General features: G+C 36.5%; 1 protein-coding gene across 1 annotated transcript in view; it reads right to left on the reverse strand.

Moving 5' to 3' along the window:
* Positions 1-4,569: 4,569 nt before the first annotated feature.
* The window catches only part of ADAM9 (ADAM metallopeptidase domain 9), a 104,984-nt gene continuing 92,101 nt past the window's right edge, over positions 4,570-17,452 (reverse strand). The window contains exons 19-22 of the mRNA XM_068532078.1: positions 15,736-15,877; positions 13,971-14,058; positions 7,651-7,718; positions 4,570-5,922 (exon numbers count right to left, since the gene is read on the reverse strand). Of these exons, the coding sequence (XP_068388179.1) occupies positions 5,829-5,922; positions 7,651-7,718; positions 13,971-14,058; positions 15,736-15,877 (392 nt within the window). The 3' untranslated portion in view covers positions 4,570-5,828. The remainder of the gene's footprint in view (positions 5,923-7,650; positions 7,719-13,970; positions 14,059-15,735; positions 15,878-17,452) is intronic.

The raw sequence follows: 17,452 nt of genomic DNA on the forward strand, positions 1-17,452 counted from the left end.
ATCTTGCACAATTCCAAGAACTGGCCTCAAGGAAATGGGAACCAACCCTGGAACTGAAGATTAACTGAACTTAAAACAATCAAGATGACACTGATCAGACCACCACATGACCAATTTCAAGATGAGTGTCAGAGCTGACTGTGCTGTTCTTCACGTCGTAGCCCCCTCCCTCTGCCTATACAACCCTCAAACTCCCCTTTCAAAGCTCTTGCCCCCTGATCAACAACCAAGCTGGTTTTTGGACACGAGTCTACCTTCTCCCCAGGTTGCCAGCCTCCTGAATGAAGCAACCTTTCCTTTCCTACCAATACCTGTCTCTCGAGTACTGGCTTTCGAGCCACGAGCAGCCAAACCAGAGATCAGTAACATTACTGTTATTTTTTTAACGAATTAATAAAAATTCTTAAATTTCTACATTAATTTCTAGTATGACAAATACTGACGAATATAAGCAAAACATAAACAAAAGCTCTCTGAGAACTTCAATAATTGTTACATTTTTGTTCATTTCTTTGCTAAAAGAAACATTCCAAAAAGTTTCAGAAACACTGTATTTAAATGTTGCAGGTGTTATGGTGAGGGTGTGTCCCCCCCCCAAATTTTCCTATTGAAGCCCTAACCCCCAATGTGATGGTATTTAGAAATGGGATCTTTGGGAGGTAATCAGGGTTAGATGAGATCGTGAAGATGGATCTCTCATGATGGGTTTCGCGCCTTTGTAAGAAGAGACAAGTGAGTTTGCTCCTTCTCTCTGCTCACAAAGAGGCCACGTGAGTACACAGCAAGAAGGGAAGGGTCTACTAGCCAGGAAGAGAGACCTCACCAGATCCCCACTATGAGAGCACCCTGATTTCAGGCTTCCTGCCTCCAGAACTGTGAGAAAATAAATCTCTGTGGTTTAAGCCACCGGGTCTAGGGTATTTTGTTGGGGGAACGGGGGGCGCAGTCCGAGTTCAGCAGTGTAGCATGTAACAGCAAAATGACTGGAAACAATCCAATAGTCCTTTAATAAGAGAACTGGCTGATAAATTGTGGTACCTCCAAGCCACAGAACACTATGCAGATGGGGGAGGAGAAGACAAGATATTCCATGTACTGACACAGAACGGCAAGATTCAGAACAGTGTATAAAAAGGGAAGGAAAATAAGAACATATCTTAAAATTTTACTTGCATCTAAATCCCCCCCTAATATATTTAAATTTTTTGAGGATTCTCTGTAACTGTTCCCCGTATTGTCACAATGTCAGCAATCGAATATTTTTTTGGTATTGCAGGACAAGTTATTGAATGCAGGACAAATTATACTGGAACAGATGATATCTGAGGAGACGCAGTTTTCTGGAGTCTGAGTAGAGTTCATGACGTTTCTGGGGTGCTTCTGAGCGCAAGAAATTGTGAGGTAGTTCTGTGAGTGCCTAACAGACCTACAAAAAAAGGCTGCCCCAAACCCAGATTCAGAGAGTCAGAGCGTCAGAGATTTAGTCCTTGAGCTTATTAAAAGTATCTTCCTCTCTCATGAGTCAGTTCTGTATCCCTACGGAGCGCCTAAAAACGGCCCGGTTTCCTGACTGGCAAAAGAAACCTAAAAGCAGGGAAGGGCGCCGAGTTTTCAATCGAGTCGGGGCGCAGTTTGACCCAAGCAGGTACGCGTGGGAAGAAGGAAAAGAAAAATCTTCCTCCTCCCCATACCGGAGTAACAAACAGGGCATCCTCGGCCTTACCGGGTCTTGACGTTAGCAAGCCACGGAGCCCCGCTAGCAACATCATTAGGCGGAACATTGTGTGACTCCTGACTTCGAGCGGAGACTTGAGCTCTACTGCCGTTCGCCGTCCGTGAGCGGCGTTCTCGCGAGGCTGCGGCACCTGCCGGAGCGCCCGGTACTCAGCGCCCCGTCCACCAATCGCCTGCAGGGCACGCCCCCCTTTATAGTCGTGCGTCCGGGTCTGCAGGGCGTTCTTTTCCCAGCAGCCCGCTCTACCCGATGGGCAGTTCGTCTGGAGGTCCCCGACCACCCCAGCCCTCTCCGTCGCGGTCATCGTCCCCCACAAACCTTTCGCTTCGTGTGGATGGACCTAAAAGAACTAATATATTTATTGTGCGCTGTTTTGTATCAGACACTACTTGCTGAATTTAAAACTATGCGCATACGCACACACACACACGAATTATACATTCATATTTCCTAAAGCTGAGGTTTTTTAATTAAAACAACAACAACAACAAAAATCCAGATAGATTTTAAAACGATTCCAAGAAAGGGAAAAGTGAGTAGATTTTGGTATCTTCGGAAAGTACCTGCTATGGTTTTTTCCATACCCACTACCCAAATATACCTTGTAACCAGGCTGTGTCTACTTTTGCCTCCAATCAAAAAGGTTCTCCCCAAACCGTTGGCTAAAATTCATGTGATGGCCGGCTCTTGTTCAGTAACTTCTCAGTACAATAAACATTCATTCATGTAATGAATGAAATGGACAAGATTCTTGCCCATAATTACAGTACATATGTTCCAGTAGAAAATTCTAGCCGAATTCCTCAACATAGTATTCAAAATTTTCTAAATTCGGAGCCCAGGCTGCTGCCTCTTTTCTTCTATCTCCAGCGCTAGGACTACTTATGACTTCCGGTCTTTCCTGAATGAAAATTGCCTTATTACCTTGGACTGCAATGCCTCCTCCCTCCGAGACTCACCCCCCCAGTCTCTACGTATATGCAATATCCTTTAATTCTTTTCAAATCCCCAAGAATGAGTTAATCTCTCACACCAATTAACAGAACGGCAGATACACAAACTAAAAGGTCCCGTGGTGACACAGAAAGTTCATTTGGGGAATCACCACATCTAAACTCACAGATGAGATGTGATTTTATGGATGCATAGGATTTCAACAGGGTAATCTAAGCCTGCAAAAGAATATCATGAGCATAAACACGGCAACAAAAATACAACTGGCCTCTCGGTATCCACGGGGAGATTGATTCCAGGACCCACTGTGGATACCAAAATCCCCAGATGCTCAAGTCCCGATGTTGGTACTCCGATTTCCGTACCTGCAGATTCAACCAACCATGGATACTGAACTATTTGCCACTTGCGGCTGGTTGAATCCACGGATGTGAACCTTCAGATATGGAGTGCCACTGTATTTTTATTGGAAAAAAAAAAAGCTTGCAAGTGGATCTGCGCAGTTCAAACCCACGTGGTTCAAGGGTCAACTGTATACACATAGCTTGCATCTCAACAGGAACAAAAAATGCTAGACTAACACTTCTTTTAGGGGGTAGTTGAGCCAAAAGCTGGTTTCATCTTGCTTCACAGCATTAGAACCGTTACAGTAAATGCTTAGACTTGTTAATTAGTGGTAAGTACTTTGAATGAATTTCCAGTTATTTCATTTCTTTGTTATTTCCTTCTCCAGAACCTTTCCTGTTTAAATCTTTTAAAAAGCAGACTTTATGTCATTCTTACTTGTGTATATGGCTCTCTCTATAATGGGAGGCATGTCTCATCCAGAACTTATATATCACAGGACCTAATGACCTACTGTGTTACCTGCAAGATGGCAGAGTTTCAGTAAACATTTATAGAATTTAATAAAATCTGATCTGTGCTTAGAAAACCTAGATCATGTTTTACTATATGGTTAGAGACCCAGGCAGCTGCCTGATAGAAAGGGGAAATGCAATACCTCGAACAAGGTAATAAGCTTGTGAACACAGTCATACAGCGACACCAAAGTTACATACAATTTATCCTTGATTATTAAAACATCTTTAGCAGATGGCAAAGAATACCTTTAATATTTTCAAATTTTTAAGTGGCATCTATGACCAAGAAATTTTACAATTTTTAATAACAATCCAAGATAAATCAAAGACAAACCTAAGTGAAAAGAATATAAAATATGTAAAAATATATATAAAAGCAAAAGAAGTTCAGACTGATCAATAGTCTTTTAGAAAAACTTTCTAAATATGCAAAGATCCAAGGAATTATCTAATTCTGAAAAAAGTTTTAAGTTGCCTAGTTATTACCAACTGTGAAATTTCAGTGATATGAATGACAATTGCAAAACTGTGCAAAAACTGTGGGACTATCTCAGTGACAAACACAAACATTTTTGGTCATATATTAATTCATTCAGAGATTTAAATTGAAATGAAGAATCTTTATTTGGGACTGTTTACAATTTTTAACATGTACCTGATTGTTAAAATAATGTACCATCTTCAGAAGACAGATATGTGTCTTCTTCAAAACCAATCTGTTTTTCTTTTTAACAAAAAGCCACTGTTCACAATTTGGCAGAAGTCTGGAAAATTAGTGAGATAGTATCTGTAAACGTTTGACTAGTAGTTTTACCTAAAACTAGTATAATGTTTTAATTAATAAGGTTATAAGTAGCTGAGTATTTAAGAAATTACTGGGCAACACAAATCAGAATTTCAAGTATTTTATTTATTGTAAATCTTATGTTTGTATATGTATGTATACACAAACCAAAAATTTTTTAAAAATTAAAGAAATTCAGTTAATAAACTTATTAATAAACTTTATTATGAAAAATTATGAAAAAAATTTAGGTGCTTAAATTTTTATCATTCATACCATTTCTTCCACAGTAAAAATTCATTTTTTATCATAGCTGGGAAAATAACTCACAGATACCACTAACTTTTTTGCACTTATCTAAGAAAACTTTTTCTTCCTTCCTTTCTCCAGCCTAATTTCTTTAAAAATATTAGTGTCAACAGAGACATTATCAAGCACACCTTAGTAAATGTAAACATTCTAAATTATATTAATAGCAATCTTTGAAGTTTCAGATTTTGGACTTAAAATTAAAGTGCTTATGAAATTCTCAAGTGGTTTTATGATAGCTCAATTGATTGAAGATATTATAATTGTTCCTGCTTTTTATTACAGCCAAGAATCAACAGCGTATCTGATTAGTTCTATTAAATACTTCGTACCTTAAAGTTTATAATTAATTTAAAATAATGCTATTGTAAAAGGATGCTATGCTTTAACATGATTCATAATAGAAATTCTATTATGAAATTAACTTTTCTAATATTCATTATCCATAGATAGATCCACAGAATCTATTATCCATAGAATCCATAGAATCATATATCCATAGAATGTTCATTAAAATGGAAGATAATAACTGTGTGTAAGTATACACATACACACTTTTAGTGTGTTTTTGCACTTTTAAATTTGTCTTATGATATCTTAATTCTGTATTTTGTGCATTCTTCTGAAGACAGAGTATTCCTTTATTCATGTAGTGAATGAGATACACAAAATTCTAGCGTGTGATGATTATTAGTCTGTGCAAGATTAAAAATATTAGATATTAATTGACAGCTAATTAGTTTTCACAGGTATTAGATTATTACATGTTCAATCAGAAACTACATTAATGATAACTAAGGTCAAAATTCAGAATTACATTTAAGCACATAATGACAAAACTTAAACCAATACAGTTAATTTGAGAATCATTACAATAACGTGTTCAAATAACATAATCCATGTCAGGTGCATTAACCTCACAGATGACTGAATAAAATGGATTCAGTAATGGAAATGAAAATGTTATTCTAAATTCCCTGGCTTTACTGCATTTCTTCTATTTCTCATTTCCCACTACTCAAGTTCTGTTTTTCTGTATTAATAAAGTTTGTTTTGTGGTATTTTGTTTTCATTCATAACTGCAGCAGGAAGAAAGGCTTTTCAAGAAAATATCAGAAAAAAAACGTATTAGCTCAGTTCCCTGAAGATGTCTGCAAAATGAAAGGTTAAAAAAAAAAAAAAATCAAGTGAGGGAACTATATAAAGGAGGTGGAGGGGCAGGACGAGCAGGAATTAAATTTCCCTGAGATGTTACTTTCGGTTGTGGTGGAGGTGGCCTGTGAGGGGGAAAAAAGACAGTTAATCGTATGTTTCAACCGTATGAAATAATGCTACCTTCATTACAAGCCCAACGTAACACCATTCTTGACATCACTGACAATTCTTAAGGGTACATTATATTCTGAGATCATTATGAATCCGGTATGTAATAGTTAAAAGTCTCCAATCGGAGTCGAAAATGGAGTAACTACCTTAAAGTCATGCTAGTGTATAATCAACAATGTACAAAGGTTCTGGTGTATATGTTTTTAAAAAGTACGGTACATGAAATAGAAAAGACAAACTGTAAAAGACAAGTGAAGATACTATGTGAATTAAGCACCTCTTGTCCTGTTAGGATTTAAGGGGAGCAAATCACAACTAAGTATAAACCTTACATACATATATAAAGCTGAAATTCCAGCTCTCTCAAATACAATTTCCACCCCAAGAATTAAACCTGCTATGACTTCTATACCTGTCCTTCTCAGTTCTCATGCTTTAACCTGTGGATACCCTTCCTTAACTTCTTCATCCAATTCTAGTATACCTCTATTTCAATAACATATTAGAACTTCACCTGGTGAATATGTGTCTCACAATTTATATATTCTGCCCCTGATGCTCAGTTGAATTTCAGTACACTCTCACTGCATAATAAAGATTATACTTGAGGATACTACTCAGTGTGCAATTCAATTGTAATTTGAAGGACTTTAGCGGGGAAGGAGGGGTGAGATGTATTTTATGTGATGCAAAATGTTATAATAAATTTTCTCCTTTCTTGCTGATGTTATGCCCATCCACTGAGTCTTTTATTTTTCTTGTGTTTTTCAGTTCTAGAATTTCCATTTAATTCTTTTTTTAGGTTTTTAAGTTCAGCACATCTAGTTCTGTGCTGAAATTCTCAATCTTGACTATTAATTCCGTGACGTAATCGTCATAGTTACTTTAAAGTCCATCCCTGATATTAACTGGATACCCTCTGAGTCTGCTTTTCTTGGTTTTAGTCACATTTTCTTTTCTTATATGTTTAGCTTTTTAAACTGGGGGCCAAACATTAAAAAAAATAATAATAAAACTGTAGGAAATAAGTTGAGGGTCTGATTCACCCTTACCCCAGGGTCCCAACACAAAGACTGGGATATTTGCCAGGGTACCACCTCCTTGACAGGGCTCCAGTCTTTGTCCCCTCATCCCTATGAGTTTGTTGAAAGCTCTCCTCAGCTTCGTATCCTCTCACGTTCAGAATAGGTAGATATTTACAATCTAGGATGAAAAATGGTCCCAAAAGCTGAGATTATCTCTGGACTGCCTTCCTCTCCTGGACCATAGTCCCATAATCTCTCATTTCCTTGGTAGTTTTCTGATGCCTTCAAATACATATTTTCTTATATTGTCTAGCTTTTCTCTAGCTGTTCCTAATAGGAAGGCTGGTTCAGCCTATCTGATTTCCTGTTGCTGGTTATTTTAAAGGTCGTTGCTTCTGAATCTTACAGACACCAAAGGCTACGGCAGCTGTTGACTGTCTTGTTTGGGCTTCTTTAAAATTTCATTCCGACACTGCATTAATATGATAAAACTTATATAAAAGCTCTTAAAAGTTTTTCTGCAAATTGTGTTCTATCTAAACTGTTAGCAACAAATACCTTGTCCTAAATTAAATTAAAAATACAAGGGAACTATTTAGACATTAACCCTGGGTTTTATTCTGGTCAAGTAATCTAAGCAAATTTACTTCAGACCTTGATGGGAACTGCTGAGGCTGCTTGGCTGCATACGTTGGTACTGGAAATCTGTTTGCATATATAGGCTAAAAAGGAAAAAAAAAAAGTTATTACCACAGTGCACTCATAATTATATTTTCTATAAAGTTTATTTTCTATATAAAAGTAATCAATCTATTTAAAAATCAATGAATAGATGACTAGTAATGTTGACATTTTAAAATACTTTGCTTATTCAACATGTCTTTGTTACTGAGTGTAGAATATTTAATTCTTTTAAGATTGTATATATTTTTTAATAGATCTTTATTGGAGTATAATTGCTTCACAAAACCGTGTTAGTTTCTGTTGCGCAACAAAGCGAATCAGCCATATGCATACCTATATCCCCGTATCCCCTCCCTCTTGCGTCTCCTTCCCACCCTCCCTATCCCACCCCTCTATGTCATCGCAAAGCACCGAGCTGATCTCCCTGTGCTATGCTGCTGCTTCCCACCAGCCAACTATTTTACATTCAGTAGTGTATATGTGTCGATGTTACTCTCACTTCGCCCCAGCTTCGCCCTCCCATACCATGTCATCAAGTCCATTCTCTATGTCTACCTCTTTATTCCTGCCCTGCAACTAGGTTCATCAGTACCTATTTTTTTTTAGATTCCATATATATGCGTTAGCATACGGTATTTGTTTTCTCTTTCTGACTTAGATCGCTCTGTGACGGACTCTAGGTCCATCCACCTCACTACAAATAACTCAATTTCGTTTCTTTTTATGGCTGAGTAATATTCCATTGTATATCATGTGCCACATCTTCTTTATCCATTCATCTGTCGATGGACATTTAGGCTGGTTCCATGTCCTAGCTATTGTAAACAGTGCTGCAATGAACATTGTGGTACATGACTCTTTTTTTTCGACATCTTTATCGGAGTATAATTGCTTTACAATGGTGTTAGTTTCTGCTTTATAACAAAGTGAATCAGTTATACATATACATATGTTCCCATATCTCTTCCCTCTTGCATCTCCCTCCCTCCCACCTTCCCTATCCCACCCCTCTAGGTGGTCACAAAGCACCTAGTTGATCTCCCTGTGCTATGTGGTTGCTTCCCACTAGCTATCTATTTTATGTTTGGTAGTGTATATATGTCCATGTCACTCTCTCACTTTGTCACAGCTTACCCTTCCCCCTCCCCATATCCTCAAGTCCATTCTCTAGTAGGTGTGTGTCTCTATTCCCATCTTGCCACTAGGTTCTTCATGACCTTTTTTTTGTTTTTGTTTTTTCCTTAGATTCCATATATATGTGTTAGCATACTGTATTTGTTTTTCTCTTTCTGACTTACTTCACTCTGTATGACAGACTCTAACTCCATCCACCTCACTACAAATAACTCAATTTCATTTCTTTTTATGGCTGAGTAATATTCCACATCTTCTTTATCCATTCATCCGATGACGGACACTTAGGTTGCTTCCATGTCCTGGCTATTGTAAATAGAGCTGCGATGAACATTTTGGTACATGACTCTTTCTGAATTATGGTTTTCTCAGGGTATATGCCCAGTAGTAAGATTGCTGGGTCATATGGTAGTTCTATTTTTAGTTTTCTAAGGAACCTCCATACTGTTTTCCATAGTGGTTGTATCAATTTACATTCCCACTAACAGTGTAGGAGGGTTCCCTTTTCACCACACCCTTTCCAGCATTTATTGTTTCTAGCTTTTTTGATAATGGCCATTCTGACCGGCATGAGGTGATATCTTATTGTAGTTTTGATTTGCATTTCTCTAATGCAAATGATGATGTTGAGCATCTTTTCATCTGCCTCTTGGCCATCTGTATGTCTTCCTTGGTGAACTGTCTAATTAGGTCTTCTGCCCATTTTTTAACTGGATTGTTTGGTTTTTTGATATTGGGCTCCATGAGCTGTTTGTATATTTTAGAGATTAATCCTTTGTCTGTTGTTTCATTTGCAAATATTTTCTCCCATTCTGAGGGTTGTCTTTTTGCCTTGTTTATGGCTTCCTTTGCTGTGCAAAAGCTTTTAAGTCCCATTTGTTTATTTCTGTTTTTATTTCTGTTACTCTAGGAGGTGGGTCAAAAAAGATCTTGCTGTGGTTTATGTCAAAGAGTGTTTTTCCTATTTTTCCTCTAAAAGTTTTATAGTGTCTGGTCTTACATTTAAGTCTTTAATCCATTTGGAGTTTTATTTTTGTGTATGGTGTTAGGTAGTGTTCTAATTTCATTCTTTGACATGTAGCTGTCCAGTTTTCCCAGCACCACTTATTGAAGAGGTTGTCTTTCCTCCATTGTATGTTCTTGCCTCCTTTGTCATAAATTAGGTGCCCATATGTGTGTGGGTTTTTCTCTGGGCATTCTATCCTGTAGCATTGATCTATATTTCTGTTTTTGTGCCTGTACCATACTGTCTTGATTACTGTAGCTTTGTAGTATAGTCTGAAGTCAGGGAGCCTGATTCTTCCAGCTCCGTTTTTCTTTCTCAAGATTGCTTTGGCTATTCGGGGTCTTTTGTGTTTCCATATGAATTGTAAGCTTTTTTGTTCTAATTCTGTGAAGAATGCCATTGGTAGTTTGATAGGGATTGCATTGACTCTGTAGATTGCTTTGGGTAGTATAGTCATTTTCACAATATTGATTCTTCCAATTCAAGAACACGGTATATTTCTCCATCTGTTTATGTCATCTTTGATTTCTTTCATCAGTGTTTTACAGTTTTCTGAGTACAAGTCGTTTGCCTCCTCAGGCAGGTTTATTCCTAGGTATTTTATTCTTTTTGTTGCAATGGTAAATGGGAGTGTTTCTTTAATTTCCCTTTCTGATTTTTCATTGTTGGTTTATAGGAATGCCAGAGATTTCTGTGCATTAACTTTGTATCCTGCAACCTTACCAAATTCATTGATTAGTTGTAGTAGTTTTCTAGTGGCATCTTTAGGATATTCTATGTATAGTATCATGTCATCAGCAAATAGTGACAGTTTTACTTCTTCTTCTCCAATTTGTATTCCTTTTCTTTCTTTTTCTTCTCTGATTGCCGTGGCTAGGACTTCCAATACTATGTTGAATAAGAGTGGCGAAAGTGGTCATCCTTATCTTGTTCCTGATTCTAGTGGAAATGCTTTCAGTTTTTCACCATTGAGTATGATGTTTGCTGTGGGTTTGTCATATATGGCCTTTATTATGCTGAGGCAGGTTCCCTCTATGCCCATTTTCTGGAGAGTTTTTATCATAAATGGGTGTTGAATTTTGTCAAAAACGTTTCCTGCATCTCTTGAGGTGATCATATGGTTTTTATTCTTTAATTTGTTAATATGGTGTATCACATTGATTGTTTTGTGTATATTGAAGAATCCTTGCATTCCAAGATAAATCCCACTTGATCATGGTGTATGATCCTTTTAATGTGCTGTTGGATTCCGTTTGCTAGCATTTTGTTCAGGACTTTTGCATCTATGTTCATCAGTGATACTGGTCTATAATGTTCTCTTTTTGTGATATCTCTTTCTGGTTTTGGTATCAGGGTGATGGTGGCTTTGTAGAATGAATTTGGGAGTGTTTCTCCCTCTGCAATTTTTTGGAAGACTTTGAGAAGGATCGGTGTTAGCTCTTCTCTAAATGTTTGATAGAATTCGCCTGTGAAGCCATCTGGTCCTGGACTTTTTTTGTTGGAAGATTGTTAATTATGGTTTCAATTTCATTACTTGTGATAGGTCTGTTTATATTTTCTAATTCTTCCTGGTTCAGTCTTGGAAAATTGTACCTTTCCAAGAGTTTGTCCTTTTCTTCGTGGTTGTCCATTTTATTGGCATATAGTTGTTTGTAGTAGTCTCTTATAATCCTTTGTCTTTCTGCAGTGTCAGTTGTGATTTCTCCTTCTTCATTTCTAATTTTATTGATTTGCGTCCTCTCCCTTTTTTTCTTGATGAGTCTGCCTAAGGGTTTATCAGTTTTGTTTATCTTCTCAAAGAACCAGCTTTTAGTTTTATTGATCTATGCTATTATTTTCTTCGTTTCTATTTCATTTATTTCTGCTCTGATCTTTATGATTTCTTTCCTTCTACTGACTTTGGGTTTTCTTTGTTCTTCTTTCCCTAGTTGTTTTAAAAGTGTATCATTTATTTGAGATTTTTCTTGTTTCTTGAGGTGAGATTGAATTGCTATAAACTTCCCTCTTACAACTGCTTTTGCTGCGTCCCATAGATTTTGGGTCGTCATGTTTTCATTGTCATTTGTTTTTATGTATTTTTTAATTTCTTCTTTGATTTCTTCAGTGATCTCTTGGTTCTTTAGTAACGTACTGTTTAGCCTCCATGTATTTGCGTTTTTTACAGTTTTTTTCCTGTAATTGATTTCCAATCTCATAGTGTTGTGGTCAGAAAAGATGCTTGATACGATTTCAATTTTCTTAAATTTTCTGAGGCTTCTTTGTGACCCAAGATGTGATCTATCCTGTAGAATGTTCCATGTGCACTTGAGAAGAAAGTGTATTCTGCCACTTTTGGGTGGAATGTCCTAAAAATATCAATTAAATCTATCTGGTCTATTGTGTCATTTAAAGCTTGTGTTTCCTTATTTATTTTCTGTTTGGATGATCTGTCTCTTGGTGTAAGTGGGGTGTTAAAGTCCCCTACTATGATTGTATTATTATCGATTTCTCCTTTCATGGTTGTTAGCATTTGCCTTATGTATTGAGGTGCTCCTATTTTGGGTGCATAAACATTTATAATTGTTGTGTCTTATTCTTGGATTGATCCCTTGATCATTATGTAGTGCCCCTCCTTATCTCTTGTAACAGTCTTTATTTTAAAGTCTATTTTATCTGATATGAGTATTGGTACTCCAGCTTTCTTTTGATTTCCATTTGCATGGAATATCTTTTCCATCCCCTCACTTTCAGTCTGTATGTGTCCCTAGGTCTGAAGTGGGTTTCTTGTAGACAGCATATATACGGGTCTTGTTTTTGTATCCATTCAGCCAGTCTGTGTCTTTTGGTTGGGGCATTTAATCCATTTACATTCAAGGTTATTATTGATATGTATGTCCCTATTGCCATTTTCTTAATTGTTTTGGGGGTTTTTTTCCCATGGGTCTTTTTCTTCTCTTGTGTTTCCCGCTTAGAGAAGTTTCTTTAGCATTTGTTGTAAAGTTGGTTTCATGGTGCTGAATTCTCTTAGCTTTTGCTTGTCTGAAAAGCTTTTGACTTCTCCACTGAATCTGAATGAGATCCTTGCTGGGTAGAGTAGTCTTGGTTGTAGCTTTTTCTCTTTCATCGCTTTAAGTATATCCTGCCACTCCTTTCTGGCCTGCAGAGTTTCCACTGAAAAATCAGCTGATAACCTTATGGGGATTCCTTTGTATGTTATTTTTTGTTTTTCCCTGCTGCTTTTAATGTCTTTTCTTTGAATTTAATTTTTGTTAGTTTGATTAATATGTGTCTTGGTGTATTTTTCCTAGGGTTTATCCTGTATGGGACTCTCTGTGCTTCCTGGACTTGGGTGACTATTTCCTTTCCCATGTCAGGGAAGTTTTCCACTATAATCTCTTCAAATATTTTCTCAGACCCTTTCTTTTTCTCTTCTTCTGGGGCCCCTATAATTCGAATGTTGGTGCATTTAGTGTTGTCCCAGAGGTCTCTGAGATTGTCTTCAATTCTTTTCATTCTTTTTATATCTGCTCCAGGGCAGTATTTCCACCATTTTGTCTTCCAGCTCACTTATTCGTTCTTCTGCCTCAGTTATTCTGTTACTGATTCCTTCTAGTGTATTTTTCATTTCAGATATTGTGCTGTTCATCTATGTTTGTTCTGTACTTCTTCTAGGTCCTTGTTAAACATTTCTTGTATTTTCTCAATCCATGCTTCCATCCTATTTCTGAGATTCTGGATCATCTTTACTATCATTAATCTGAATTCTTTTTCAGGTAGATTACCTATTTCCTCTTATTTATTTGGTCTTGTAGGTTTTTACCTTGCTCCTTCATCTATGACGTATTTTTTGCTGTCTGTTTTTTTTTTTTATGAGTGGGATTGTGTTCGTGTTTTATTGGTTGTTTGGCCTGAGGCTCCCCACACTGGAGTCTGTAGGCTATTGGGTAGAGCTGGGTCTTAGTGCTGAGATGAGGAACTCTGTGAGACCTCACTCCAATGAATATTCCCTGGGGTCTGAGGTTCTCTGTTAGTCCAGTGGTTCGGACTCAGAGCTCCTAAATTCTTTGGAAATTATCTATGTTTATTCCTATATGATGTAACAATTTTTTTAATCTTTAAAAATTTGATATCATAATATAGTAAAGAAAAAGAATTTTTCATTTAAACTTACAACTTCTCTGGGAGGAGCCACTGAAGAAGCATGTCCAGGAACACTCACTGGCTGTCTAGAAACTTTTGCTTGATTTTTGCCATCTGACCTGAAAGATACAATTACTTTTGAGCTAAATTAAGATTAAAACATTTCTACATGATATATTACATAGACCTTGCATTTTCCCAAGTACAGAACAATGTTGTTGGTGGTGGTGATGATGATCATGAAGACAACTAAAATTTTTATGGCATTCTTAATAGCTTTCACCCTGTTTTAATCCTTAGAGTACTAGAAAGTTTTATTAACCTCATTTTACAATTAAATAAACTGAAATTCTAAGAAATTATGTAATTTGGTCAATTGGGCCAGTGTTCTCCAACTTCTCTCCTCAAGTCTTCCTGAAATGAGAGAGGAGTAAAAGCATATTCTTAGGTTTGAAGTAGTCACTCTGAATATTAGGAAGTCCAAGAGGAGCAAACAAGCTGGCTGGAAAGCTAAGATTTAGACATGCCAAAATGATAGTAAGTCAGCTAGGTAGAAGTGTATAGGAGATAGCTATTGCTATGGAACTAAAATTTCAGAGATGCAGACTGGGGAATTATCTATAGGGATTGGTCAGTCTGAAGTTAAGAAAAAGGATAGAAACATAAATCTGGGGAAGTCCCTGGCAGTCCAGTGGTTAGGACTTGGCACTTCTACTGCTGTGGCCTGGGTTCAACCCCTGTTCAGGGAACTAAGATCCCGCTAAGCCAAGTGCTTGGCCAAGTGCAGTGTGGCCAAAGAAAAGGGTGGGCGAGGGCGCTACACCTCAACAAATTATATTTTTTAAAAAAAAGAAATATAAATCTGTTTTAGAATACGTTAAGAAAAATAAAGCTAACATCAGGATACTCTAGGAAAACATTATGCAGTAAGTGAGGTAAGTGAGAAATAGGGCAATGAAGTAAAGGTGAGCAATCGAGGCGAGATTTGAACATTTTGGAATCATTATCATAATAAAGATTAGTATTAAGTAATTACATTGTGCTATGGGTTTTATTTGTTAGTATTTCCTCATTTAATCCTCACATCAACCCGAAGAGATAGGTAATATCCTTATTCCCATTTTAAAGGAAGTAAACCAAGGCTCAGAGACTTTTTTTATTATTCCAGTTCATAATTCTAGCAAATGACAAACTGGAACTTGAACTTAGATCTGACTACAAGGCCCATGCTAATATATGCTACATTCCAATGCCAACATATTAGAAGTGATCGTTGAGAGACAGTTGTATAAGTGTCCAACACATAGACTAGAAATATCAGCTGTCTGAATTATGACAACCCTTTCTTCCATCAAAGCTTATTTCTTAAAAGCTGATGATTCACAAAATCTGTTTTCAAAACAGACCTGAAGAACACTTCTCCTATGAGAACTGATACTTGAAATAGACATGGAAGAAAATTTTTTAATGAAGCCCAAATCAGAAGTTGTAGTCCAATTACTCCACTATCAGAAATCAAAGTCAAGTAAAATGAAGCCTAGCAGCCATTTTCAGTAGCATACAGGCTGGTCACCATAATCCTTTCCCCTCACCATTATAAGAGGTGGCTAAGTCACCACTGCCCTTTAACTCCTGCTAATCATGTCAAAAGAATGGAGAGATAACTTAGAACCCTATTTTTTTTTTTTTTTAGAACCCTATTTTTAAACCAGCCTCTATGATATGACTATCATCATTAATAATTATTATACTTTAAATTTTTTAATATGAATTTAAAAGAAAAATAATCTAAGTACTCATATGTTTGTGATCTCTTCCTTCTGCAGTAGCTTTTCTGTAGCTGGTCTCTCTTAATGAAGACAAAAGCAGCCAATACAGTAAGAGGAACAATGACGAAGAAGAACACCAGAAGTCCGTCCCTCAAGGCAGTATTCTTTTCTACAGAGAAGGATTTTACATTAATAATCATTAAATTATAAGTTAACTCATATTAACTAGAACATATTAGGTGATGATACATTTTACATTAATTTTCACATTGTTCAAAAGTCACACTGATATAAACTGAAATACATTGAGAAGTCTTGTTCACTCCTCATGCTTACCCACTTCATTTTTGCCTCCCTGAAGATAACCACTTTTGTTAATTTCTTATATAATCTTACAGTATTTCTTCATGTAAATATAAGCAAGAACAAAATATGTTTTATTGTTAACCCTTTCTTACACAAAAGATAGCATGGCATAAATGCTATTCCACACATTACTTTTATCACTTAGCTATACTACATATCTTCCCAAACTATATATAGAGCACCACTTCATTTTCTATACAGCTATACGGAACTCCATTACAAGGATGTCCTGTAGTTTATTCAGTCAGTAAGTACCCTACTAATATTTTTATTTTTCCAATCTTTGCTGTTACAAAAAAAAATGTTATAATGAATAGCCTTGTACATATGTCATATCATTTCGGTGCAGGTATATCTGTAGAATAATTTCCCACAAGTAGAATTCCTGTATCGGAAGGTGAATGCATTCATCATTTTTTTTAAGGCACTATCAACCTTTCTACCACAGTGGTGGTTACCAGTTAGCATGCCATATATTCAGACTATAATTCAAAAAGGTACATGCACCCCTATATTCATAACAGCAATAGCCAAGACATGGAAACAACCTAAATGTCCATCGACAGATGAATGGATAAAGAAGATGTGGTACATATATATATATAATAGAATACTACTCAGCCATAAAAAAGAATGAAATAATGCCATTTACAGCAACATGGATGGACCTAGAGATTACCCTACTAAGTGAAGTAAGTCAGACAGAGAAAGACAAATACCATATGGTATCACTTGTATGCAGAATCTAAAATATGACACAAATGAACTTATCTATGAAACAGAAACAGACTCACAGACATAGAGAACAGACTTGTAGTTGCCAGGAGGAATGGGGGGAGGGAGAGGGATGGATTGGGAGTTTGGGATTAGCAGATGCAAACTATTATATATAGAACGGATAAACAACAAGGTCCTACTATATAGCACAGGGAACTATAGTCAATATCCTGTGATCAACCATAATGGAAAAGAACATGGAAAAGAATGTATATACACATATAACAGAATCACTTTGCTGTACAGCAGAAATTAACACAACATTGTAAATCAACTATACTTCAATAAAATAAATTTTTTTTAAAAGTTAGAAGGCCAGCCAGCAATATATAAGAATTTCTCATAGCCTCACCTATACAGTCAAACTTCTGCATGTTTGCTAACCTGGAAGGTGAAAAACTCTATCTTTTATGATTTTAATTTGCACTTCTCTTTTTATACTATGATTTGAGCAACTTTTCATGTTTAAGGAAACATTGTATTTCTTTTCCTTCTCAGTCCTTTGACTGTTTTTCTGTTGGTCTATTGGTTTTTTTTCTTCTCAGTTTCTAAAAGCCTTTACATATTAGGGAGAATAGTTTTATCTGTATGTGAGTTGGAA

The sequence above is a fragment of the Eschrichtius robustus genome, chromosome 21 (genome assembly GCF_028021215.1).
Source record: "Eschrichtius robustus isolate mEscRob2 chromosome 21, mEscRob2.pri, whole genome shotgun sequence".
In the NCBI taxonomy this organism is placed as follows: Eukaryota; Metazoa; Chordata; class Mammalia; order Artiodactyla; family Eschrichtiidae; genus Eschrichtius; species Eschrichtius robustus.